Source organism: Actinia tenebrosa, unplaced genomic scaffold (assembly GCF_029948245.1).
Source record: "Actinia tenebrosa isolate PJP-AT-01 unplaced genomic scaffold, QUT_ActTen_1.0 PGA_scaffold2__45_contigs__length_23673736, whole genome shotgun sequence".
Classification (NCBI taxonomy): domain Eukaryota; kingdom Metazoa; phylum Cnidaria; class Anthozoa; order Actiniaria; family Actiniidae; genus Actinia; species Actinia tenebrosa.
Window position 1 is genome coordinate 5,399,889 of NW_028292579.1, and position 27,799 is coordinate 5,427,687.

A 27,799-nucleotide genomic window follows, 5' to 3' on the forward strand; every position below is an offset into this window, starting at 1 on the left:
AAGATGTGAAAAACATTGAAATATCAGTCAGTGTAACCCATGGCATTATACTCGGATAAGAAGCACAAGTCCATATTACTGTACCTGATACTGATTGTGTTAGAAGATGAGAAGAAACATAATATCAGTCAGTGTAACCCATGGCATTATACTTGGACATGAAGCACAAGTCCATATTACTGTACCTGATACTGATTGTGTTAGAAGATGAGAAGAAACAAAATATCAGTCAGCGTAACCCATGGCATTATACTTGGACATGAAGCACAAGTCCATATTACTCTACCTGATACTGATTGTGTTAGAAGATGAGAAGAAACAAAATATCAGTCAGTGTAACCCATGGCATTATACTTGGACATGAAGCACAAGTCCATATTACTCTACCTGATACTGATTGTGTTAGAAGATGAGAAGAAACAAAATATCAGTTGATACAAGCCTGAAACAAGACAATAGACATGTTGACAAACAAGACATAAGTATGTCATTGGACGGCTTGGTAATGATCATGTCTCTACCTCTACTAGTGAAACAGGGAGATGAAATAATGGCAATAATAGAGTTATCACCCTGATCAACATTAAGGTCTCTCCACCTTAAAGAACACAACTGCAGAAAGAAATCTTAGTTGATTTAAAAAAGACTGATGACATCCAATGTCATTTACCCATGACGTCCTACAGATATCTACCAGATGATATGTACTGTGGCTTTACACAGAGTATTACAAGAGACTGGTGACATTCTATGTCATTTACCCATGACGTCCTACAGATATCTGTCAGATGATATGTACTGTGGCTTTACACAGAGTATTACAAGAGACTGTGGTGACATTCTATGTCATTTACCCATGACGTCTTGCAGATATCTACCAGATGATATGTACTGTGGCTTTACACAGAGTATTACAAGAGACTGGTGACATTCTATGTCATTTACCCATGACGTCCTACAGATATCTACCAGATGATATGTACTGTGGCTTTACCCAGAGTATTACAAGAGACTGTGGTGACATTCTGTCGTTTACCCATGATGTCCTACAGATATCTACCAGATGATATGTACTGTGGCTTTACACAGAGTATTACAAGAGACTGTGGTGATATTCTATGTCATTTACCCATGACGTCCTACAGATATCTACCAGATGATATGTACTGTGGCTTTACACAGAGTATTACAAGAGACTGTGGTGACATTCTATGTCATTTACCCATGACGTCTTGCAGATATCTACTAGATGATATGTACTGTGGCTTTACACAAAGTATTACAAGAGACTGTGGTGACATTCTATGTCATTTACCCATGATGTCCTACAGATATCTACCAGATGATATGTACTGTGGCTTTACACAGAGTATTAATAGAGACTGTGGTGACATTCTATGTCATTTACCCATGACGTCCTACAGATATCTACCAGATGATATGTACTGTGGCTTTACACAGAGTATTACAAGAGACTGTGGTGACATTCTATGTCATTTACCCATGACGTCCTACAGATATCTACCAGATGATATGTACTGTGGCTTTACACAGAGTATTACAAGAGACTGTGGTGACATTCTATGTCATTTACCCATGACGTCCTACAGATATCTACCAGATGATATGTACTGTGACTTTACATAGAGTATTACAAGAGACTGGTGACATTCTATGTCATTTACCCATGACGTCCTACAGATATCTACCAGATGATATGTACTGTGGCTTTACCCAGAGTATTACAAGAGACTGTGGTGATATTCTATGTCATTTACCCATGATGTCCTACAGATATCTACCAGATGATATGTACTGTGGCTTTACACAGAGTATTACAAGAGACTGTGGTGACATTCTATGTCATTTACCCATGACGTCTTGCAGATATCTACCAGATGATATGTACTGTGGCTTTACATAGAGTATTAATAGAGACTGTGGTGACATTCTATGTCATTTACCCATGACGTCTTGCAGATATCTACCAGATGATATGTACTGTGGCTTTACATAGAGTATTAATAGAGACTGTGGTGACATTCTATGTCATTTACCCATGACGTCTTGCAGATATCTACCAGATGATATGTACTGTGGCTTTACATAGAGTATTAATAGAGACTGTGGTGACATTCTATGTCATTTACCCATGATGTCCTACAGATATCTACCAGATGATATGTACTGTGGCTTTACACAGAGTATTACAAGAGACTGTGGTGACATTCTATGTCATTTACCTATGATGTCCTACAGATATCTACCAGATGATATGTACTGCAGCCTTGCAGTACATGATGTGTTTGTGCTGGGGTGCATTAGGTAAGTATCTTTAATAACAACTTGGGGCAATCAGATAATTATATATCAAACAGAATATTACATGGTCGTTGGAGATACAGAGTTCACCTTCTCATGCCGAGAATATCACTTGTTTGCACCTCCCGAAGATAAAGTTTGTATTTCCGAGCGGCAACATAATATCCTCTATATCTAAATTGGCTTTCTATGAAAAAGATAATTCTTTATTCACCAACATTTGCTTTTGCTCAACAGCTTGTCCACCCAGCCAGTTGAATTGAATACAGAATAACAGACAAAAAAGGGGCACTACTGACTGACACAGGTAAGGTCATCTATCATATTATTACATGTATAACATACATATGAATGATGTTGTGTTACCTTCACCACTGGTTTTCATTAACATTCCAAATGTCATATTTCATCTAACCAACATTTGCTTTTCTTCAACAGCTTGTCTACAAAACCAGCTAAATTTGACTTGAGAATAACAAAGACAAGCAATGGCCAGTGCAAACTGACAGGAAGGTAGGTTTCATGATTTATATTAGTTATTCTATAATATCAGCCACTACTGACATCTTAAAAGCAACTGACTAACCCCCTGACCAATCACTGACTGACGCTTCACCAACCACTGACTGACACCTCACCAACCACTGACTGACACTTCACCAGCCACTGACTTACAGCTAAACAACCACTGACTGCAACCTGACCAACCACTGACTGACACCTGACCAACCACTGACTGACACCTGACCAACCACTGTCTGACACCTGATCAACCCCTGACTGACACCTGACCAACCACTGACTGACACCTGACCAACCACTGACTTACACCTGACCAACCACTGACTGACACCTGACCAACCACTGACTGACACCTGACCAACCACTGACTGACACCTGACCAACTACTGTCTGACACCTGACCAACCACTGACTGACACGTGACCAACCACTGACTGACACCTGACCAACCACTGTCTGACACCTTACCAACCACTGACTTACACCTGACCAACCATTGACTTACAGTTAACCAACCACTGACTGACACCTGACCAACCACTGACTGACACCTGACCAACCACTGACTGACACCTGACCAACCACTGACTGACACCTGACCAACCCTGACTTACAGTTAACCAACCATTGACTGATACCTTACCAACCACTGACTGACACCTGACCAACCACTGACTGACACCTGCCCAACCACTGACTGACACCTGACCCAACCATCGACTTACAGTTAACCAACCACTGACTGACACCTGACCAACCACTGACTGACACCTGACCAACCACTGACTTACAGTTGACCAACCATTGACTGATACCTTACCAACCACTGACTGATACCTGACCAACCACTGACTGACACCTGCCCAACCACTGACTGACACCTGACCCAACCATTGACTTACAGTTAACCAACCACTGACTGACACCTGCCCAACCACTGACTGACACCTGACCAACCACTGACTGACACCTGACCCAACCATTGACTTACAGCTAAACAACCACTGACTGCAACCTGACCAACCACTGACTGACACCTGACCAACCACTGACTGACACCTTACCAAAAACTGACTGACACCTGACCAACCACTGACTGACACCTGACCAACCACTGTCTGACTACTTACCAACCACTGACTGACACCTGACCAACCACTGACTTACACCTGACCCAACCATTGACTTACAGTTAACCAACCACTGACTGACACCTGACCAACCACTGACTGACATGTGCCCAACCACTGACTTGGACACCTGACCAACCACTGACTTACAGTTAACCAACCACTGACTTACAGTTAACCAACCACTGACTGACACCTGACCAACAAATGACTGACACCTGACCAACCAATGACTGACACCTGGCCAACCACTGACTGACATCTTATCAACCACTGAGTGACTGAGAAAATATTTCAAATATTTAGTTTACATCCTACTGCCTTTAGAACAAGTTATTTATTCTTGATTATCTTGTACTTTCAGAAAACACAAACCTGTCTTCAGTGCACAACAACATAACAAGAAGAAAAGAAGAAGCATTGCCTAGAATAACAACCAGAAGAAAGGATACATGAAATATAAAGAAGATTATCAGGGCTATTTATATTGATATTGTCAAAAAAAAAAAAAAAAAAAAAGAAAGAAAAGAAAAGAAAAAAGAACAGGGCTCAAAATAGCAGTCTGCACTTGCAGGCCAAATCTTGTCAATGTAAATCATTTTGGGTAACAATATGGCAAAGTTTGTTTGCCAAAACTTGTTGTTCTATTTTGAGCCCTGGTAATAATGGAAAAAAGAAAGAAAGAAAAAGAGAAGAGAAAACATAAAGAGAGATAAGATTGATTGAAAGAAAAAATTGAAATACTAAAAATGAAATGAATAATATCAATGACCCTATTTCATAAAGACGTCATCAACCAAAACAAACTGCTATTATCCAAAGAAAAGGGAATATAGCAAACTCAACAAAAATGAAATGTCTTTCAGTAAATTAAATCTAAAATACCATATTAAAATAATACATTGTTCATATGTGACGTCATTATGAAATAGGGCAACTTAAAAGATATTTGGTTAGAGGACTGGCAAAACAAATCTATTCGTTTAACCACAATATTGTGGCTTTCATAGAAATACGAAAACTCAAAACTCCAACATTTTGTTTTTGATTTCATTTGAAATACTGTGTAAACACGTCTATTATTTAGCTGTTAAAATAATTTCTAAATACCTTTAATCTGAAAGTAGAAGGATAACATGATAAAAAGTCAACAACTTACTATTTGAATCATTTGAGTGAAATAACTGATCATCGTGCAGGTCTAGTCCTAGATAACCATCACTGCCAGTCCTCTAGCCACTTATATTAGATATAGGAGAGTGTGTAGATACCTGAAACTGAAATAGCAAAGACATGTAGATTACTCTTAAATAAGGACAGGAAAAATAAGTCAGACAAGTTTACCATAGCAACTAGTAAATGGGTTCTCAGTAAAGACAAACAAAACAAGAAACAAAAAATAAGCAAAAATTAACCGTAACTGTTGTTCTGTCTCAATTCAATTTTCATATTTTTGCAAATTTTATTGCCTTTGCTTTAACTGGCTGGTCATTTCTGGCTACATTTATAACTTTACTGAGAGCCCTGCACTAGTTTGACACACTCTCCTATATCTAATATTATTATCATTCTTTATTATTTGTACACCAGAAAAATGAAATACACTTGATACCTCCCACGAGGTCCTACCAGCACCTAACAGAAGCTGCCCCACCAGGCCAGGAAACCATAAAAGGTGGTACAACATTGCTGATTCTCGGCAGAGTCTAACCTTGAGGCCATGATCAGAGGACTGCTCTGGCGATGATGGCTGTCGGTAAGGATACCAGGTGATGGCTCTCTGCAGATTTCATGGGAGTGCGCTGATGGCGATTGCTGGCCACTGTGAAGGTTAGTGTGAGTAGGAGCAGAGATAATCGTATCTCACTATTCATGGGTGTGTACAGCAGTGATAACTTTGGGGTGGTGTGCTCGATAGACTTGCATAAGACACCATTCAGACTTTCATACAAGTAGATTAACAAACTGGGAAGACTAGAAGTTGAATCATTTCTAGGTGATCTAATCTTGCGTTAATGATGTTCGGCTAGACTGATACACAAGGTTCTATCATAGGATTGTAATTTAATAAGTTTTTTCACCAGCAAAACAAGACCTCAGTTTCTGTAACACTAGCCTTTATACTAAAAAAGTAATCATAAGAAAAAAGTAAATTAAAAAGGAATGAAAAAATTCTACCTCCTGATAATCAAAATCAATTGAAACTAAAAAAGAAAAAAAAACAACAAAGAAATTCAACATAAAATATTCTCCAACGATTGTTCTCAACCAAGAAAAATATGACAAACCAACATTTAATATAAGTAAGACATGTACATAACAGAAATGAAATTTAATTGCAAATTCCTTATTTTCTATGAAACTGAGGTCTTAACAAAATCTGTTACAATTCAATAATCTCAAATACAAAAAAAAAAAAAATTTCAAATGAAATGATTACATACAAATGTTCAGCACTGTTAAATCATTTAAAATGTCAAACTTTATGTGAAAATTAATCACAAAAAGAAAATATTTCTGTTGCAAATTAATTATTTTGGAGAGAAAACAATTTCTTTTTAAAACAAAAAAATTTCTATTTTGAGTTAAAGTATTTCTAAGGAAAATTCAAAACTCCATTTAAAATTATCCAAAGCAACTACAAAACATGTATCATTATGTTAAATCAAACTGAATTTTTCTTCAAATTCCAAATTGTTTTTAACACAAAGTCTGCCTGAATTTCAGTATGTTTGATTTCTTACCATAAATTATTTCCCCAAGACATAATGGGAAACACCAAAAATCAGCTGTGCAAAATCCTGAAATATTGCACAAAAGTGCAGACAAATAAATCCAAGCCAAACAAGGCAAATGGAAAATGAATGAATAGAGGACAAGGTGAGCCATCAAAGAATGGCATTGAAACACCATACCTCACAATCAAGAAACAATTACACTTGAATGAAATGAAAATATTTATTACAAGTAAAACCAAGAGTTGTTTTACTATGGATTATGATGTCCAAAGCACTTGTATTATATGCACAAGCTGTCCAAAATTAAACAAAAATTTGTACAATGATTCAAACATTCTTGACAGAAAACTAAAAACTTGTTCTGAAATTTGATGTGTTAATGGTGATACATGTAGTTGTTCATAATTTGGAAATGCAAATATCGACAGTGCAAATATTTCATCTTTAATTTACTCCTTATGTTCGACTCCTTTACTTCTGTCAAGAAGTTGTTTTGCTGGTGAAAAAACTGATCTTAGGAAATAAACACAAGATAAAAATAAGACAAACATGCAGAGGTCGTATCGACCATGACAAACAAGGAATAAACATGATAGATTCTTTAGATTTCTTTAGCTATTAAAATAATATATATAAACAAATTAAGTTCTGATGAGAATGTAACCATTGAATATCTAGAGATCAACAACTCAGTTTCCCTTAGTGTAAAATTGACAGAGTAGATTTCAAATATGATTCTTGACATGTTAGACGGTGTGACATGTCCTGACATTGAAATGGTTTCCATTTATTTCATTGCAGTATCTTTTTCATACAGTATTTATACCAATATGAAATCTACACTGTTAAAATGTTTATAAACCTCTTAGCAAGCACTTGATCCTAACTAAATCCTAAGTATCTAACACATAAAAACTAGGGATTTTACAACCAACAGTCATGCGGAAAAATATTTGATATTGTTTGTCAAGAAAGCATTCCATTGGTGATCAAAAGCCTTTTCTAAAATGCTGTATTGGCCTTACCTTATGTGATGGATCTTTAGTATTTTGTGTATTTTGGTGGTTGAGTAATCAACACATGACTGTAGGCTGCAAAATACTTATAAAAGCAAGTACTCTTAGCACTTTCAATGTAATGGAATTAAACATAGGTCTGGTAATCTCGGAGATACTCAAGTAAACATAGGTCTGGTAACCTAGGAGATCTTGAATTAAACATACATCTGGTAACCTAGGAGATACTAAATTAATTATCAGTCTGGTAACCAACAAGTTACCGAATTAATTATAGGCCCAGTCCCACAGCAGTTACTGAATTAATTATCCATCTGGTAACCTAGGTGATACTGAATTAATTATAGGCCCAGTCCCACAGCAGTTACTGAATTAATTATCTATTCAATGAATTAATTATAGACTTAGTCCATTCCCATGTGATGAATTCATTAATGCATTAACACCTTAGGACTTCGTCTTAGCTTTTCATATTAAATTACATGGTGGTAGTTTCCTTTTCGGTATAGACCAGCTCATTATTCACAAGTTAGTAGCCTAGAAACTTCGTTATTTTAGTCTTCACAAACCAGTCTTGATAGTCACATACACTTTATGGAAGTCTGAATACTGCCTTGAGTTTATTGATTGCATCACTGTAAGATATACGTCACTGTTGTACAGTAAAACCTATGAGTAGTGGGGGTATGGTTATTTTATAAGTCTCCTTCTTGCACTAATCTTCGCAGTATAACGGCTGGCTTGCCATCAAGGTACTCTCACGAGTCTGTAGGGGGTCAGAAGTCTGATATCCCTATCGACAGTCTTCACCATCAGAGCAGCCAACTGGTTGTGGTTTCATAAGATGGCTCTTGTCGGGACAGTAAGTACTGCCTGGTCCTGGTCTAACGGGGTAGTTAGACTTGGTGCTGGTGGGACCTCGGGGAGGTATTTTTTTACGAGTCCAAAAAGGGCGTGGAGAGGGTAAAGATGGAATACATTAAAAAACATAGGAAAACCACTAAGTCCAAAATCAAACTTTATTTCAAACACAACATCAAACAACTTACAAGGTGAAAAAATTTCTAAGTCTTTTTTTTGGCAACTTACCAAAAATATCCTAAGTGCCCACTTTGTGTCTGTCCGACTTCTAGAAAATTTCAAAGTATATAAAGTCAGCAAAAGTCATAAACCCCTACCACCCTACTAAGTAGATTCTCCCTCCCCTACCCTAAGAGTAATTCCCTCCCCCCTACACGAGTACCCCCTCCCCCCAGTATTAGGCTTCACCCCCTCCCCCCAACATACTGTTCATCCCCTCCCCCCTATATACTGCTTATCCCCTCCCCCCAACATGCGGCTTATCCCCTCCCCCCTATATGTGTTAAACCCAGTTGTAATTGACCAGAATTTGTTTATTTTGATTTCAAGTCATTATTTATAGAGAGTTCAAGGATATGAAGACAACAAAATATTAATTAAATCCCACTAAAGGGTTTTTGTTATAGTTGGAAAATAGATGACAATCATTCCAGTAAATAGTTCACCAAAGCATCCTATAGTTCTCATTCACATTCATATCATTCCAGTGAGACAGTAGAGTGATTTTACTTAAAACGTTGTTTAATCCAATTTTGTTTTAAGGGCAACAGGGTAAAGTTAATAGACATTGGTGAGGAGTGGATATTTAATTTTCTAAGGCTTGTGATATGCCATCATTGGTATAGTCACTAGACGTGCAATTATCAAGTAGCATTTTCACATCACATCACTGAATGCCATTTGCATGTAAAATAATGTGTAATATAGCCTGTTTCAAGAATAAGGAATTAAACTGACGTCTCTGGATGTTAAATTTCTCAGACTGAATATAAAAACTGGTGACACTGTTTGTAGTCAAAACAGGGAACTAGACTTTAAGTAAAATCACTCTACTTGTTCTGGTCAATTACAACTGGGTTTAACTTTATCTTCCATAATTTAAATGATGGACAACAGAGGACTCAAGTGTATATGTCAATATGTGCAAATCATTCGTTTGAGGCATGCTAGCAAAGCTTGATAAAGGGACATATCATAGCCACACAATATCATATAACACCCATTTATTATACTTATCATGTTATCAATGAGGACAGGCAAATTGAGCTTCAAAAGATCGAACATATGATAATTTTGATACTGTTCTTACTCCCTTGTCATCCGCTACAGATTGGTGTTGTTTTGTTATCATTAATCAATATCCTATTTAAAACTCCTTTTCAATTCATGTTTTTCATTCCCATTTCCCATTATCAATGTTGATATTGAACCATTAATGCATATCTCATTTTTCCTTCATGTTTTTCATTCCAAATTCCCATTATTATTGTTGATACTGAACCATTAATGCAGATCAAAGTCTTGTACTTTATAGTCCCAAGTCATTTGCAGCATGCCTCAAACGAATGTAATGATTGGTATGTGTAGTTCACCCCTCCCCCCTCGTTTCAATATTTTTATTTTCTCAATAGTCACGGAACATATTGTATGGGTGGGGGTAGTGGAAGGGTTTGCTGGCTGGCTGGTATGCCTTTATTACTTATCATCATAGGATCAATTGATAAGAAAAATAGAGTGATTCCATTTAAACCATTAAACAGATAATTATTTCTGTCAAACATGAGCGGTCAATAATTCATGTCAACTTCTTCCAACTTTAACATTTCAATTTATTCAATGTCAATCATTCTTAAGAGAAGGCTGGGTCTTCTGAGCCAGAGTTTCATGACATTAATGACAAGCTTGGGTTTGACAGGTTAAATGGAATCACTCCAGATGATATACTTCACAATTAACCTGAACAGGAGAATAAATCAATACCAGATAGAAAAAAACAAAGTCAAAAAGTAATTTGATGTCAAGTAACCGTTGCAAATCCATTTTCAAAGCCAAAAATGGCAGTTGAATGTAAAAGATTTAAATAAAATAAATGTCCTAAAATTGGTAATAAAATGATTCTTTAGATAGAAAGTATGTTTGTTATTCCCAAAAGTCCAACAATGCATTATTCATTATAACGTCAATTCGTATGAAGAATAAAGCTCTCAAATATAATATAAACGTTTCCGGTGTTATAAGATGATCAAGTTTTCAATTTCTTTTTTTCAGCCGACTCTCTTATGTATAAATACTCCATCTTACAGATCCGTTCCAAGCCGAGGCTGGAGTTCCCCGCATGATAAAAAGTATAGTTTTGCTATGCGCAGAAACTGCAGCCTCGACTTGCAACTATTATTTGTCGTCACTCGAATGGAACTGTAAAATGGAGTACTGACAACTAATAAACGATTTCCTCGTTTTATAAGCAAAAATTAAATCTAGCAAAATGTTTGGGTTGCTAGTATTGTAAAAACTGCACATTATAATTTACCTAAAATGATGTTTAGATTTTAACCGATTTAAAACTTTGACCTTCTATCAATTCATACAAAACCCAATTCATGGGATTTACAAAAATGTGTGGCAATAATTGAATTTATTTGGCGCACGAGGGGGTCTCCAATTCTTGTGAATCCATCATCTTACCTTCAAACTGTTCTTTATATGCTACCACAAGTTATGGACATCAATTTCATTGCAAAAAATTATCATTCATTTAAGAGTACTGTTCCTTTAAGACTCACCTTGAAACTGGTTTTCGCAAATTCTTTCAAATTATATTTGATAACATGAATCATTAAACAGGCAAGCAGTAATCACTAAAGTCTGACTGATCAATTGACTATCAAATTCATTAAGTTGGCAGGCGAGTTGCTTATATGAATGACAGTATTATAGAACTATAGCCACATGTCAAAGTATCGTTTGTTTCTTTTGTACTACATAGTTCACAGTTATTATTTAACATTTGATAGCAAAGTTCCTATAGTTATTCCAGCATATGAATCTACTAAGATAGAAAATGAACACTGATAAAATAAAAAATATTGTGTTCCATGAATGTCACATTTAAGAGTGATTTCTTTGAACAGGCTTATCTATATTTTTGGAATTGTTATATCCAGAGGCATTTATTTTATCAAATTGAATTGAAATAATTAAACATGTTCAATCTGGTTTCCATACATTCAAACAGGGACAAGGCAATTTAATCAGAAAAATCCTTATGTGCTTTGCATCAAAGACCCACTGTCTACTTAAAATAAGGGTTAAAAATAGTAGATTGGAAGATGTATAATTTTTATTAACTGAGTGTGAGGTCCATGCCTTAAGTTATGGACCAAGTTCTTTCCACTGTCTTATAGCCCAAAATCACTTAGCGGGGGCCATGAAAAAGTGGGAGAAACAACGTTACATAACTTAATATCTTTCATTAGAAACACTGATGCAGCTCACACTAGTTTTTAGCTAGATATCTCTTCTTACATAACTTATGTACAGACAGAGCAAGGGAGAATTAAGATGATGCTTATCATATGGCCAGGCAAACACAAAAATTGGGTTCGTGGTCTGTACCAAAAGTTATGGACCACAAATTGACCAATGAAAGCCTGTGAAATTACCTTGCCATATAATAAAGTGGCCTAGTTTACAAGACTTGATGAGACTATAATCATTTAGTTGATATAAGCATATATCAACCCCTGTTTTTCTACTATCCTATCATTATGTTTGATTGGCAAACAACAGTAGTCAAGAGGTCTATAACAAGAATTCTTAGATCATCGAATATCAGGTATTAGCGGTAGCCAAGAACAGTGCTATTACAGGTAAGCAACAACATTAAAGGCACAACACATAAGCATCAAATTAACTAAAGAACTACTATGAGAGAAGAAAAAAGAAAAAAATAGAGAACTACTGAAGTGTTAGGCATAATGTTTGTAATGCATCAAATTAACTAGAGAACTACTGAAGTGTTAGTAATGTTTGCACTTGTTAGTAGAGTGGAACCACTCTTATGTTTGCACTTGAGTGACAGAATGTTCTTAGTGTTTGCACCCAAAAATACTTTCTTGTTTATTCAGTAAGAGTTTCATTCTCGTGAAGACATTGATTGATAGTGCCCAGGGAAATAGATCAATTTTTCTCCATAAACAGAGGTACTTTACAAAAGTCTTTGATGCAGCATGCTTCGTTTGAGCATTACCAAACCAACTATGGATGATGTTGCACATTGCTATCAGTCACATTATGCTCCACTCTCAAATACTAACACTTGTCTACAGTGAAATACTTACCTCTGGTGTACTTCTAGATTCAATCAATACAGAATAGACACAAGTAACTGATTAGTAGAAGATAATATAGGTAAGTTGTAGTGCTTGGGAACGAGGTTATTGCGGGCGAAAGCCCTTGGAATTAAATTCGGAAAAATTAATTTTTCCGAATTTAATTCCAAGGGCTTTCGCCCGGAATAACCTCGTTCCCAAGCACTACAACTTACCTATATTATCTTCTACTATTTCATTAGTGCCACGTGGTCCACATACTCTCATCTTTGTAACTGATTAGTGTAAGATATCATCACAAGATAGCTGAAAGGTACTAGTGATATTTTTGTACATATTGTCAATTGTTCATTCCTATCTTATTAGATTTACCTGGTGTTAATGCAGTCAATAGCTCAATAGCAGCAAAACATACAGTTGCTACTTTAAATTAAAGCAAAAAAACAGCCAAAATTTTCCACTACATTTACATGTTGTACTATTTGGAAGTGTAATTAAATCTTAGTTATTGCTAGTTATTTTAAGATAGAATAGATTTTAAAAAATCGACTGATAAATATAAGCGGCAGAGGCATAATAAATAAACAATGCAGTAGCAAATGGCTGTTATGACATGGGATTTCGTTTTTCTCTTTCACTACCTTGCATATAATTATTTCTTATGGTGCTAAAATATGAATTATGTACTAAAATGTTTTAGTTATTTAGATATTTTTGAAAAAATAAATATCAATAAATAATTGAACATAAAAATAAGAAGCTAATAAACTAATGCTCCTAGCAGTTTTAGTTGTCCAAACAACAGACAAGGTTAATATTCAGTATTTAGTACTAGAAAAGTAAAGGTAGTTCCTCTGCAGACAGCAGTTAAACACTAGTTCAATATTTAAAACCATACATCTGCTGTTTTCTCTAAAGCTGGTTCTCCAAATTTGCACTGAGAATTTTTCCACAAAACCTTTGTGGAATGCACAAAAAAAGTTTAAATTAAATTTGTTATGAACTGATTCTTTTACACAAATTAATGTTCCCTCAAAGTACTGAGCAGAAGCTGCCAATACCTCTTTCTCTTCCTGGTTGTTGGAATATAAGGTCAGCGGTTGGTATGCCTCATGCACACCTGTGTCTGAACATCTCTTGCTGCCTTCTGCCTTCAGAGACTTACTTTTCTCATTGTCTTGCGCTTTCATCTTCTCCTTTCTATTTGAAAAGTTTATCTTGGCCCATTGGTTTATCCCTAAATGAGTTATTACCAATACACTAGGTTCATTAATGTTATCTTTTATCAAACCCTCTTCACATACAGGTTGACATTATTTGGTTAAGTGTAAGGTTGTGTGCTGATATCTATATTCAAACTTTAATTTTGTCCTCATACTTTGTGTGGACACTTTCTTTTCCTCCTTTTTTTTTTTTTTTTTTTTTTTTTTGCTGCACAAATAATAAGGACTAGATATCTGATGAAAGGACTTACTGCACACAGTGTTTCAACAATTATCTTCAGGATTAATAGTTTTTCTTCATCAGGTTTTCTGTCTTGTCTGGTTATGGTTCTTTTTTTGTGTCCTTAACATATCCTTCACCTGAACTCTCTAAATTTAAGCATACAAGTTGCCTTGCTAGCCATTCTTTCTCTATAATTAAGCTTTATGACGGCCAGTTTTTTACTGGGACTTTAATTAGTATTATATAAAAAAGAGTTTATTGTGAAGCTATATTTACAACATGGTAATTTTAATCATAATAAATTGTTCAAGTAAGTTTCTAGGTTTAAGTATTAACTTATAAATAATGTGTTAATTTAACCAAACTATGACTACAGTCTATTTATACAGTTTTCTAACAATTTGAGGCGCATTCAAAGTATGCAACAGAGCTGACATTCTCACTGCAATACAGTGTATAGCACACATACACCAGGCATTGTTCAAAGAAAGAAGTATAGAATGGGGATACCACATTACTTAGCTCAGCACTTATAGGCTATATTAGTCAAAGTCTAATGGCAGCAATAAAAGTAGGACTACCATTTAACTTGGTCATCCTTGAGTCTTGTCAGCCACATATATAGTCAGATGATAGCATGCATGTGGTATCAAAGGTAAAGCATGAAAAATATGAAAGTATGTCTTATTTTGACACCAATAAAACCAGGTGTTATTGTGACTAAAGCAATAAACACAGGTGAAAAGGAAGGACTAGAATGACCATACTACAGTGTTCTCTAAATCTTAATATATACTATGTTGTTCACTTTTTGAGTCTGGTATTTTCAGATCAATGCTGTGCTATGATTCTGTATATACCAATGTGCTATCTGTTCCAGTGTTATTCATTTTCAGTCAATTGCGGATCGTTTTGTCATCCATAAATGCTTCTTTTTTGACTAATACTGGCTTTTCTGTAATATATTTTAAGCAGCAGGAAGGAGATATCTTCTTTTTCTTGACATAATTCGTACAATACCATTGCTTCACTTTTCCCCCCATCTGCATTTCATGCCAACATTTCAATGTCATGATGACCCCTCTGTTACATGAAATAGTTCAAACAGTGAAAGTAACTCCCTTTTCAACAGTTAATGGGGCACTCCCCAGGGATTGGTTACCCTAGCTCGCATTGTTCCCTAAAAACTGAGGTTGTTACTAACACTGACTTTGAGGGTCATGACATAATTAGGACAGAAATAATTGTTAAGCCATTGTTGGTTTTGATCTTTCTATTGCTGTACATACCCTTTTGGAATTTATTTTTTCTGCATCTCTTCCACAAGAAAGCCATGGAGTTAGATTTGGTATATCAATCTTGCATTTCTTGCATTAATGTTGAACCTTGACACATTCCTGTCTTGTTCTGTATCTTGTAGAATGTTCCATAGTTAGTTACATCATGCCCATCACATGTAGATGATTCCAACCCTCTCGACGCATTCCTGTGTTGTTTTCTATCTTGTACAGTGTTCAATAGTGAGTTGCATCAACTCCATCATATTTGGATGATTCTAATATACTTGACACATTCCTGTCTTGTTCTGTATCTTGTACAAAGTTTAATAGTGCATTGCATCAAGTCCATCATATTTGGATGATTCTAATGATTGACATATTCTTGTGTTGTTCTGTATCTTGTACAATGTTCAATAGTGCATTGCATCAAGTCCATCATATTTGGATGATTCTAATGATTGACATATTCCTGTCTAGTTCTGTATCTTGTACAATGTTCAATAGTGCGTTGCATCAAGTCTATCACATTTGGATGATTCTAATAAACTTGACACATCCCTGTCTTGTTCTGTATCTTGTACAATGTTCAATAGTGAATTGCATCAAGTACATCATATTTAGATGATTCTAATACACTTGCCACATTCCTGTGTTGCTCTGTATTTTGTACAATGTTCAATAGCGCGTTGCATCAAGTCTATCACATTTGGATGATTCTAATAAACTTGACACATCCCTGTCTTGTTCTGTATCTTGTACAATGTTCAATAGTGAGTTGCATCAAGTCACTTTTTCATTTGGATGATTCTAATATACTTGACACATACCTGTCTTGTTCTGTAAATTTGTACGATGTTCAATAGTGATTTGCAATAAGTCCATCATATTTGGATGATTCTGATATACTTGACATATTCCTCTCTTGTTCTGTATCTTGTACAATGTTCAATAGTGAGTTGCATCAAGTCCATCATTTTTGGACAATTCTAATATACTAGACACATTACTCTCTTATTCTGAATATTGTACAATGTTCAATAGTCAGTTGCATCAAGTCACTTTCTCATTTTTGGATGGCTGCAGCATACTTATATTATATACAGTATTTTCAAGACTTGGACAAGATGTTGTTCTCTGGTTCTGAATTGTGTCCAGGGTCATATGTCTTCTTGATATAATATACATTTCTTTCATGTTCTGCATTTTATCGTCAATAACTAATGGCAAGTGGTTTATCATATCTATGAGCTTGTCTATTAGCTTCATCATCCACTTCATTTCATAAGTTATCATACATGTTTGAAATGCTTGTGAGTTGTTTTAGTTTTGAATCTAATTTTGCGTACGCTAGTATGGTCATCTAGAGAAATGATTTAGATATTTGGGGTTTATAATTTAGCATTTAATCTACTTTTTGGCATTTAAAATACATTCTATCAAGTTTACATTAAAAGATATAACATTCAATTCATAAAATTATAATAAAATAAATAATAAAAATAATACATCATTGACATTCTCCAGTATCCAACAAAACAGATATCACTATCACACCAGTCCAACCATAACCAGTCTTGTAAACAGTACATCATTTACATCATCCAATGCCCAACACCACAGATCCCACTATCACACCAGTCCAATCATAACCAGTCTTGTTTACAGTACATCATTAACATCATTCAATATCCAACACTGAAGATACCACAATGTATGCAGTACATCATTAACATCCTCCAATGTCCAAAACTACAAATATCATAACCACATCAGTCCAACCATAGCTAGTCCTGTATATAGTGCATCTTTAACACAATGCAATGTCCAACACAATAGATACCACAATCACATCAGTCCAACCATAAGCATTCTTGTTTATAGTACATCATTAACATCATCCAATGCCCAAGAAAATGGATAACACAACAAAACGAAATGTCAGGGTAACAAGGATGCACAATAGGGTAGTTGCTCAATCAACTGCTAGTTACGCTGAGAGGACCATGCATTGACAACCAAAAGTTAAAAAACAATGCACCTTCCCACAAGTCAAAGATTACAGATGAAGTTCAACTTCAAAGCAAACTTTCATGCCATCCTTGCAACAACAAAGCAGGGCAAAAAAGACATTTATCCACTTAATACAAGAGCCCAAAAATCAAGATAGGGAAGGCAAAACAAAAAAAAGGTCTTGGTGACTTTGTAAACCATATTTTGCTTAGCCATTGCTCTTGCTTGCCATTGTCTGAGTTTACCAACTTTGGAAAATGTTTTTTGACCCTTTTGAATCTTTTTTCTCCAAAGTAATTCAAAGTGATCACGACTAGAATAATGGTCATTACTCTTCTGCCTTTGTATTTGTTTTTTGTCCCCTTTCTTTTTGATGAATAACCAGTTGACTAGAAACAGAAAACGATAGCCTACAGTACTTCTCTGGTGTCTTCCTTCTCCTCCATACTTCTTCAACAACTGTGATGCCTTTCCTACCCACTCTACTAGGGCAGTTGCTTAACCCTTGCTAAAGCACATTTTTCAACAAAGGTGATTCTCGTTGTTGACAACTACACTTTGACTTCAACTTCTCACAAGCTTTGTGGTAGGTCTGTCTACTAATCAATCGTCTTTTGCTTGATAGAAAACATCAGTGATAGGCTTGGAACCTCTTTATTCAAGGGCACCTCACTGCCATCTTCCTGGCACTGGTTTAGGTTCCATCTCACACCTTGTGGGAGGTTTGTATGCTAATCAATCATCTTTGTTGGATAGAAAACTCAGTGATAAGCTTGGCACTTTTTGTCATGTGCACCTCTTCCTTGCACTGGTTCAGTTTCCAACTCAAACCTTGTGGGAGTCTGTCTGCTAATCAATCATCTTTGGTTGGATAGAAAACATCAGTGATAAGCTTGGCACTTTTTGTTATGTGCACCTCTTCCTGGCACTGGTTTGGGTTCCATCTCACACCTTGTGGGAAGTCTGTATGCTAATCAATCATCTTTGTTGGATACAAAACTCAGTGATAAGCTTGGCACTTTTTGTCATGGGCACCTCTCCCTGGCACTGGTTCAGGTTCCAACTCAAACCTTGTGGGAGTTTGTCTGCTAATCAATCATCTTTGGTTGGATAGAAAACATCTGTGATAAGCTTGGCACTTTTTGTTATGTGCACCTCTTCCTGGCACTGGTTTGGGTTCCATCTCACACCTTGTGGGGGGTCTGTCTGCTAATCAACCATCTTTTGATAGATAGAAAACATCAGTGATAGGCTTGGAACCTTTTTAGTCCTGGGCACCTCACTGCCATCTTCCTGGCAATGGTTCAGGTTCCAATTCAAACCATGTGATAAGCCTGTCTGCTAATCAATCATCTTTGGATGGATAGACAACATCAGTGATAAGCTTGGCACTTTTTGCCATGGGCACCTCACTTCACCTCGCTGGCAATGGTTCAGGTTCCATCTCACACCTTTTGGGAGATCTGTCTGCTAATCAATCATCTTTGGATGGATAAAAAACATCAGTGATAAGCTTGGCACTTTTTGTCATGGGCACCTCATCTCACCTCCCTGGCAATGGTGCAGGTTCCATCTCACAGCTTGTGGGAGGTCTGTCTGCTAATCAGTCATCTTTGAATGGATAGAAAACATCAGTGATAAGCTTTGGACTTGTTGTCATGGGGACCTCACTGCCATCTTCCTGACACTGGTTCCATCTCAAACCTTGTGGGAGGCCTGCCGGCTTATCAATCATCTTTGGGTGTCATCATCCCACCATGGACAGAAAACATCAATGGTATGTCTGGCTCAGAAAACTGAACTTCAATGGTTCAGGTTCCATCTCAAATCTAGTGGGAGGCCTGACTGCTACCCAATCCTCTTCGGCTGGACAGAAAACATCAATGGTATAAGCTTGAGTCTTCTTGCTTGACAGTTATGTGCCTCAAAAAAAGCTAGCCTAAACATCTGGCACTGGTTCAGGTCCCATTCCAAACCTTGTGGGGGGTCTGTCTGTTACCCAATTATATTTTAATGGACAAAACATCAATGGTAAGCTTCTAGCTGAACAGAAAGCGATTAACAGGCAGGATCACCAGCCTCTTGCTCTTCAGTAAATTTCCAATATTTCTTGCTCATGTACATTCTTTTTTCTACGATTACAACAAATCCAAAGGGTACTGACACCTTAAGATTGTGATACATGTAAGTGTGGGCTAACCCGCATAACCAATACAGACACGTACAAAAACTGACAATGTGTAGTACTCAAGGTTAAACAGTCAGTGACCAAGTAATGAGAAAGTGATGTAAGGCCATGTCTGCTGATGAAAGAACTTCTTCACGATCTTTAGCAGTGTGCCTTTTTCTGATATATTTTTTTTGACAATATTAACATATAGTGCTTAGCAATTATAGGTGTTTATTTAACTTAAATGTAACTTTGTTTTTTTAATGATTTTAAAATAAACTTACTTTAATTTCTAATTTTTAGTTTTAAAATACTGTTAAATTCAATAGTTTATCAGTTTTGTTTCTACTGTTTTGGTCTAACTATTTTTAACAATTTTAAACAAAGGTAATTTCATCAAGTAAAGACAACATATTTTATTCTTTTAAGATTAAAAAAACTACCTTAATTAAAAGTAATTGTGCTAGCTATTCTTAAGAATAAACATTTAGTTCAAAGAAATGTTCAGAACCTTGCATGCAGTTTGATTAAAGTTTACATCATTTTAAGCAGGTTCCCTATACTTTTAAAAAATTCAAAACCTTGGGTAAATGTAGTGATATGTCATAACAGGCATTTGCGATTGCATCTTTAATTTACCTCATGATCATATTTTTTGCTATAAGTTACTTATCCTGTATGTTTCATCTAATGGAATCAAACAGTAGCTAAGTTGATAACTACTAAACTACAGAGTATGCATCTAGAATGTGATGATTCTCCTCTTTTTACTACTTTCATTGTTTTATTTGTTTCTGCTAGAGTGAAGGCATTTAACTCATGAAATACAAAATGTTAGTCAATATGTAATAGACATATAGACACAAAAGAAAACTATGGTACTAGGGTCTACTAATGAGTATTAAAGAATATCTATTTCACAGGTTTAGTGACTTCACTCTATCAAATTATTGACTTCTTTAACACTAGGTAAATCCAGTAAATCCAGATACAAATGAACAATTGACAATATCTTTACACATATTGACTAGTAACTTACAGCTATATTGTGATGATATCTTACACGTATAAATTACTCACCTGTATCCTGTATTAATTGAATCTAGAAGTACACTAGAGGTAAGTATTTCACTGTAGACAGGTGTTAGTATACGAGAGTTGAGTATAATGAGAGCAATTACTATGTGGAATACCAACCAAAGATGGGGTTGGTTATGTTCAAACAAAGCATGCTGCAATCCTGATTGTACAATTAATGTACGAATTACTATCAATTATTGCACCCTGAAATGATGAGAAAAAAGGGCTATCCAATACATGTACATGTACAGTACATATAGGTAATCAATGCCCAGGAAGATCCCTTATTAGATTTTGGTAGCCAATCAATTTCTCAGTAAGCTAATTATTCTACTTAATTACATTTCTAGTAAATAACAACAACAACAGTTGTTTGATTACACTGAATATAGTGATTGCATTATGGGTGGCTACACATGAATTCAAGTTTACTGTGAATCAAAAAACTATTACGATGCAATGCTCAAAGTGTGCAATCCTACTAATTACCTACTTCCATATTTAGAATTTATTTCTTTCTAAATAAATGTGGCAAACAGTGGCTTTAATCTCTAATATTGTTGCTTATCTGTACGTGTATGTAGTTGCATCCCACATATGCAGTCAATTCAAAAAACGTTGCTATCATCAACCAACTAAAGCCTACTCAACCGGACCAAAAGGGACTCTGGGTAGAAATCACTGGAGCAGCTGACTGCATAATTTTATCTGAATAGTTATGCCTCTGCATTACACAAAGAACCCTCCTAAGCAAGCGGGGAGCATTTTTTAATGCTTTCATATTTTTGAATTCGTGAACTAAATTACAACCTACTTTGTTTTACTTTCCCTAAACCCAAAGACATGTATTTAATGGATTGTTGCTCGCCATTATTATCTTATTACTAGCATGAACAATGAATTCAGAACAAATATTTAGCCACTTGAGTAAGTTTTACCCATATTTCCTTTCAGTCCAGTCACATAGGCTTGAGCCAGTCGACAACAATGTGCTTTGAATAGATCCTATGTAATGTACAGCATATGTCTCTTGACTACTGTTCACTTTACCACATGATGTAATCTCTCTTTTAAGGGCACAAGGGCAAAAATTATGTTTAATCAATGTAACCAAAGCAATCCATTTTCCAAATGACACAAAGTAAAATATAAAGGGAATATTTTCACCAATAAAAGTGACTGTATAATTTGGAAAGATATTCTGTTCTGCTGTGCTCATAGTTAGGAAGACTTAAATTAAACCAGCTGCCGAATGACTTTGACTTGTAACTTAAAGTACCCTGGGCACCCCTGTGACACAATTCATTTGTTGCTATAGTGGTCTAGTTTAAACTTATTTAGCTCTTGCCCTGTTCATATTTTTCATGTACTGCTCGTAAAATTCAAACTGCTGGTACTCCTTGTTATTCTTGTAAACATGTGTATTGAATTAGAGTTTATATATATAACATTTTTTCAATACTGTTTAATTAAAACAAGATTGAACAAATTATAATTCTAGTATTATTAGTCGTGGACTAATTATTCCAAAAAATCATTGCAGAAGTCTTTTATCTTTTTGATCTACTATGCCTGTTCCAGTAAGCCAATGTGAAGTAAAAATCTCTCAAGTTAAATAAGGCTTCCTATAACCTTCTAGGCAGCTTCCTTAAAATTCTTCAAGTTCAAAATAAGAATAAGATATATGTATATATAGAGGTAACCATTGGCTTTTGCTGCATGGTCTAGTAGCAATAGTCAAAACTGTCATTTCACTGAAGATATCTATAGAGACTTTGCTATCAAATGGAAATGAAATGAGGAAGTAATAAAAAACTTAGAGGAGAATAAAAAGTTTATGAGTAATGTTTCGGAGTAGTCATGACACTAACCAATAGCTAAAACCTATAATAAAACACACATAATCTTATGAAATGCTTGGCTCAAAGAAAATAGAGAAAAAATGAAAAACAAAAAAAACCTCAGGTATTTGTAATTAGTGGAAGATTTCCAAGAAGTGATTTTGGGAAATTTTAAGGAGACCTTAAGGAATAAAATCACACTTTTTAGCTCATCTAATTTGAATCAAGAAGTTCTCAGAGAGTAGCTTTCTTAGGTTCTTTTCTTGTTAATCTCATATATCCTAAAGTCATTCAAGTGCCTCAATCTGCTGGTTAATTTTAAATTTACCAAAAAGTAATTAGCTTAAAATAATTGATCCAATTGAAAGACATTTTCTGAACATTGTCTTATTACATATTTCAGTAGAAAAAACTCCAAGCTTAATTAGGAACTGGTTCATTCAACTGACTTGTTAAGTCTTTCACTCTCAGATGCTTTCAATTATTACATATCAATATTGATTCTCACGCAAAAAAATCTAGGCATTCCACTGATGATCATATTCTGTATTTTGGTCCGTTATTATCTACATATACAGTACCGCCTGAAATCATTGCAGCATGCGAACGCGTTTGTTTCGCGTCTTTACCGCGTGCAGTGAACGCAAACTGTACGCGGAATGGACGCGAATGGACGCGGTCAATACGCTCTTTCGTTCTTACTGCGGTTTATAGAACGTAGCATTTACAGTACATGTGCCGAGTACATTTGCAGTGAAAGTGCCCCAAAAACTAGACATCACTTTTTAATCAAATGAGCAGCATTTTCTGAAAAACGTAGCATAATCATCGACCGAATGTACGTACATTTAGTCAGATAGTCTATTAATATGGAAGTTTGAAACTTTCGAATATTTTCGAAATTGAAATGTCGGAAATACTTGGAAGTTCGTCCATAAACTTCTATAACTACATGTACTGTAGTTATAAATAAACTGACCTCAAATTATTATCGCTGTGAGGAGGCCTAACCGCATCAATTTAAACCTTCAAAGTTCAATATGCTACACAATATATGTATTTTGCTAGAGGAAAGTTCAGTCTCCAAATAATTTATCAGAGTTTGAAGCAAATTATTAAGATCAAACCTATTCTTAATTCTTGTTTTTATTTCAAAATACAAAGTCAAAGCTTTTAGAACGCATCTTTTTCCAGCAAATGAATCCATGGCCGGCGAACATGCAATTTACACGCGGACTCGGTTGTTGCGAGCTGCATTGAGCCCTGCAAGCTGGAATTCTTTTTTTTTTGTCTCTCTATTAGTCGCTGCCGGTTCCTTTTTTTGACTGGCGGCAGTGAAAAACCAAATTCAAATCGGTTACTCGCAACTAACGAGTCCTCATAATATTTAAAATGCAAAGCGGCGGACCCTAATAATTCTCCGATTTTATACACAGAATACGAAGCCCCAGACCGTTCGTGACCTGAAGAGTCTAAAAATAATACTACATTCACCACGATTGTGAATTTTATGCTTTCGAGTAGCCCAAGAGTGAATCGAAGTAACGAATTCTGTTGTGAATGTAGAAGTATAAATAAAAGTTGCCTTAGGAAATTGCAGGACGAAGAATGTTTGAGAGATCTAAAACGTACAAACGCACGTGCATAAGAGTATGCGACAAGATAAACGTCATACATGTAGCGTTACACTGTAATCAATTATCTATGTCGGGCTCTAAAATATCTAAATGTAATTTCGTTTTTTCGTCCAATGTTACTCTATTACCTTGAAATAAAGCACGAAAGCATAAAATACTATTATTTTATAAAATAGTTGGAACTTTTGGATAGATTAACCATTCCAACTGGATCAAAATCGAGGTAGAAACGCTCCCCACAAGATACAGTACAAAAGGGCAAGAGAATCGCATATGACCACATTTAAACACAGTTACATGTACATGTAGCTCATTTTCGATTGATGAAACAATTAATTCCAAAGAAATTCTACACACAAAAAAAATCGACTCCTGTACTGGTTGGTACAAACTCGAACTCGATTCCTAAATGGAACTTTTAAAAAACTCGAACTCGGGCCATAAAAAATATTTCGTTGAATGCCAAACCAGTAGGAATACTGTATAACCAAACAGCGCTTTGTACAGTATGATACTGTATGGGACGCGTTTTTTCGGCAACCGCGGTTAAATCGCGGTCAATTCTAGGTCAGGACGCGGCTTATTTGCGTTTTTACCGCGTGCACTGAACGCGCGACGGACGCGTCTTATGCCTCAATGATTTCAGGCGGTACTGTACTATTCGTATATACATATACTGGAATAGTAATTTCCTTGAATACCAAACTGCTCATCTTAATTATTGAACTGTATAGGCAGAATCCCTATCAAAACTGAATGTTTCTGATACACTCTATATAGGTAAAGTCAACTTACCTCTAAGGGATTTTCTTATTACTGATGTTTGACCTGGGAGCTATGAATACATGCATATTTCTCAAATATATTTTCATAAATAGCTATGGTATATATGTAGCTCTTTTACACCGACAAAGGACCAATGTCTGAATGGTCAACAACTTTCCAAACTTTTTCCAAATGTCTGTCTACAAGTTTCTTTCTTGAATGAATACATGAATACTATGAATACATGGGTGTATACTTCTCAAAAAAAAATTTTCCTAAATAGTTTTGGTATATATGTAGCTCTAAATGTCTGTCTTTGAGTTTCTTTCATATAATTCACTATAAGTACAGTAGATGTATAACCATTATATCATAATTGCTTGCTTCAAACAGACTTTAAAATATTGCAAGACAGGCTTAAAACCTGAATCTATTGCTATGTTAAACACTCTTGAGAAAGACTCTTGAAGGAAGACTCTAAAATAATTGCTATAAATTTTATCATCAAATGTTTTTGCTTCACTCTTTTTATCAAAGGTTGAAAATAATTCTAGACTAGTCAGAACCAAAACATATGCTGTTTGCCTAATTCATTCATTTACTCATAGTCAAACATTAGGCAACATTTATATCATAACTACCAGCCATAACTAACTAAAAAAATTTTAATTCAAGATTTTAAAACTCTGCTGTTCAGGTTCTTTTGTGATGTACCCTCTGACATTTTTTAAATGGACACACTTTTTTCTCTTACAAACATATGCTGTTTGCCTAATTCATTCATTTACTCATAGTCAAACATTAGGCAACATTTATATCATAACTACCAGCCATAACTAACTAAAAAAATTTTAATTCAAGATTTTAAAACTCTGCTGTTCAGGTTCTTTTGTGATGTACCCTCTGACATTTTTTAAATGGACACACTTTTTTCTCTTGTGACTGTTAGTGATTGATTGGTTTTCTCTTATGCATACAGATATAATACCCTTGTGATGTATATACTAGCACAATATGTATTACTCTGAAAACTTACAATTTGAAACAATAATAATCATTGGTCCCTCAATTCCATTGTATAGCTGAAATAAAAGGAAAAAGTAAGTTACAAACTAAGAAAATATATAATGACAATTTTATTGCCTTGTTCTATAAACAATTATTGCAAGAGTATAACAATAATTCATGTTTACTAACAAAAGCATAATTTGTAATGATTACATGCTAACCATTTTTACAAAAGCTTGTCACAAAGTTGCTTTGTGTCACCAGCCAATCAACATCTAGTTGATATATGATTTACCAAGACTTATGTCACCTAAAGTATTGCTATGACACAGTAGATAGGTATGTAATAGACCGTTTTCTCAATGTTGTGTGCTCATTCAACTTGCACACAACATTGAGAAAACAGTCTATTATGCATTAAGCTGTGTGAATGGGTTGATGTTTTTTAATAATCCCCAAAAGAATAAAATATGACAAGACATGATGGCAGGAATAACAAATCTTTTGTTGAATTCCTCTAAAATGGCAGATATGAAAACCAGTATTCTCACTAATTCTGACCAACAGTGTTTTTCAAAATTAATACCCAACCTTGTGAAAACAGTCTATTATGTATTAAGCTGCGTGAATGGGTTGATGCTTTGTAATAATCCCCAAAAGAATAAAATATGACAGAAGACATGATGGCAGGAATAACAAATCTTTTCTTGGATTCCTCTAAAATGTCAGATATGAAAACCAGTATTCTCACTAAATCTGACCAACAGTGTTTTTTCCAAAATTAATATTGCAGTATTCTAAATTCCAGAGGTATGTAGAAAATTTTCATTTTTGCATTCCTATGAGTGTAGTTCTGTCAGGGGAGGGGTAGGAATAGAATATTGCATCCAATGTCAAAACAACTGTCTTGTGTTTGGAGCGATTTCAAACAATAATAATGATAAAAATAATAATTAATATTAATGATAATAATAATAATAATGAATGAAATAATAATGATAATAACAACAATTAATAAAATAATATTCGTAATGGGGGAGAGTGGGGTGAAAAGGAAGGGGAGAGGGGAGGGGGAGTTTGTAGGGAAAGTCTAAACATTTAATTTAAAGAGAGTAAAAGCAGTTTCAAAATAAAATAAAAAACACATAATGCTTCAAATAAGTAGTAGTTAACTAGCTGGGATAAGAAAGAACAACTTAACCCACAGATAAACCATATTAACGAAGCTTTTCTCGGGCACGTGGGTTCACCTTCGTGCTGCAAAACACTACTTCACCAGTAAAACAAAAATGCAGGCAAAATATCGTAATAAACCGTTCCAGTATACGTAGAAAGACTTAAGCTAAATATTTCAAAGTTCGTATCATGGTGTTCAACAGTTCTTACCGTTACAAACAGCGACATTATATTCCCCTCATGTTTCACACCTCCGCTTTGCAAGTCCGCCATGTTTTTCGTGTTAATGTATGACCGCAATGCATTGTGGGTCACGTGCTTTGTTACTACGGCAACGTATTTACACTTGAATGGTTTTCCCTATGTTTTTTCCTTTTCCTTTTATTTCCTTGTTGTTTTTCATTTTTCTTCCAGAAATTTAGCTGAAAGCTTGTCGTAAATGAAGGAAATTTATAATGGTTGGATT

At 35.3% G+C, this 27,799-nt stretch overlaps 1 protein-coding gene and 1 long non-coding RNA gene across 2 annotated transcripts; one reads left to right on the plus strand and one right to left on the minus strand.

The window, feature by feature from the left end:
* On the plus strand, window positions 1–5,156 carry LOC148909061 (uncharacterized). The gene is made up of 4 exons (XM_089034593.1): window positions 1–2,325; window positions 2,560–2,629; window positions 2,761–2,835; window positions 4,339–5,156. Exon 1 carries the CDS (start codon window positions 973–975, stop codon window positions 1,645–1,647), a length of 675 nt encoding a protein of 224 aa, XP_088890719.1. The 5' UTR covers window positions 1–972; the 3' UTR covers window positions 1,648–2,325; window positions 2,560–2,629; window positions 2,761–2,835; window positions 4,339–5,156.
* On the minus strand, window positions 3,989–27,776 carry LOC116292787 (uncharacterized). The gene is made up of 5 exons (XR_016120559.1): window positions 27,544–27,776; window positions 26,186–26,231; window positions 8,818–8,857; window positions 5,134–5,251; window positions 3,989–4,398 (listed from the first exon to the last, which is right to left on the minus strand). It is a non-coding gene; the product is annotated as an uncharacterized LOC116292787 (long non-coding RNA).
* Window positions 27,777–27,799: the final 23 nt, after the last annotated feature.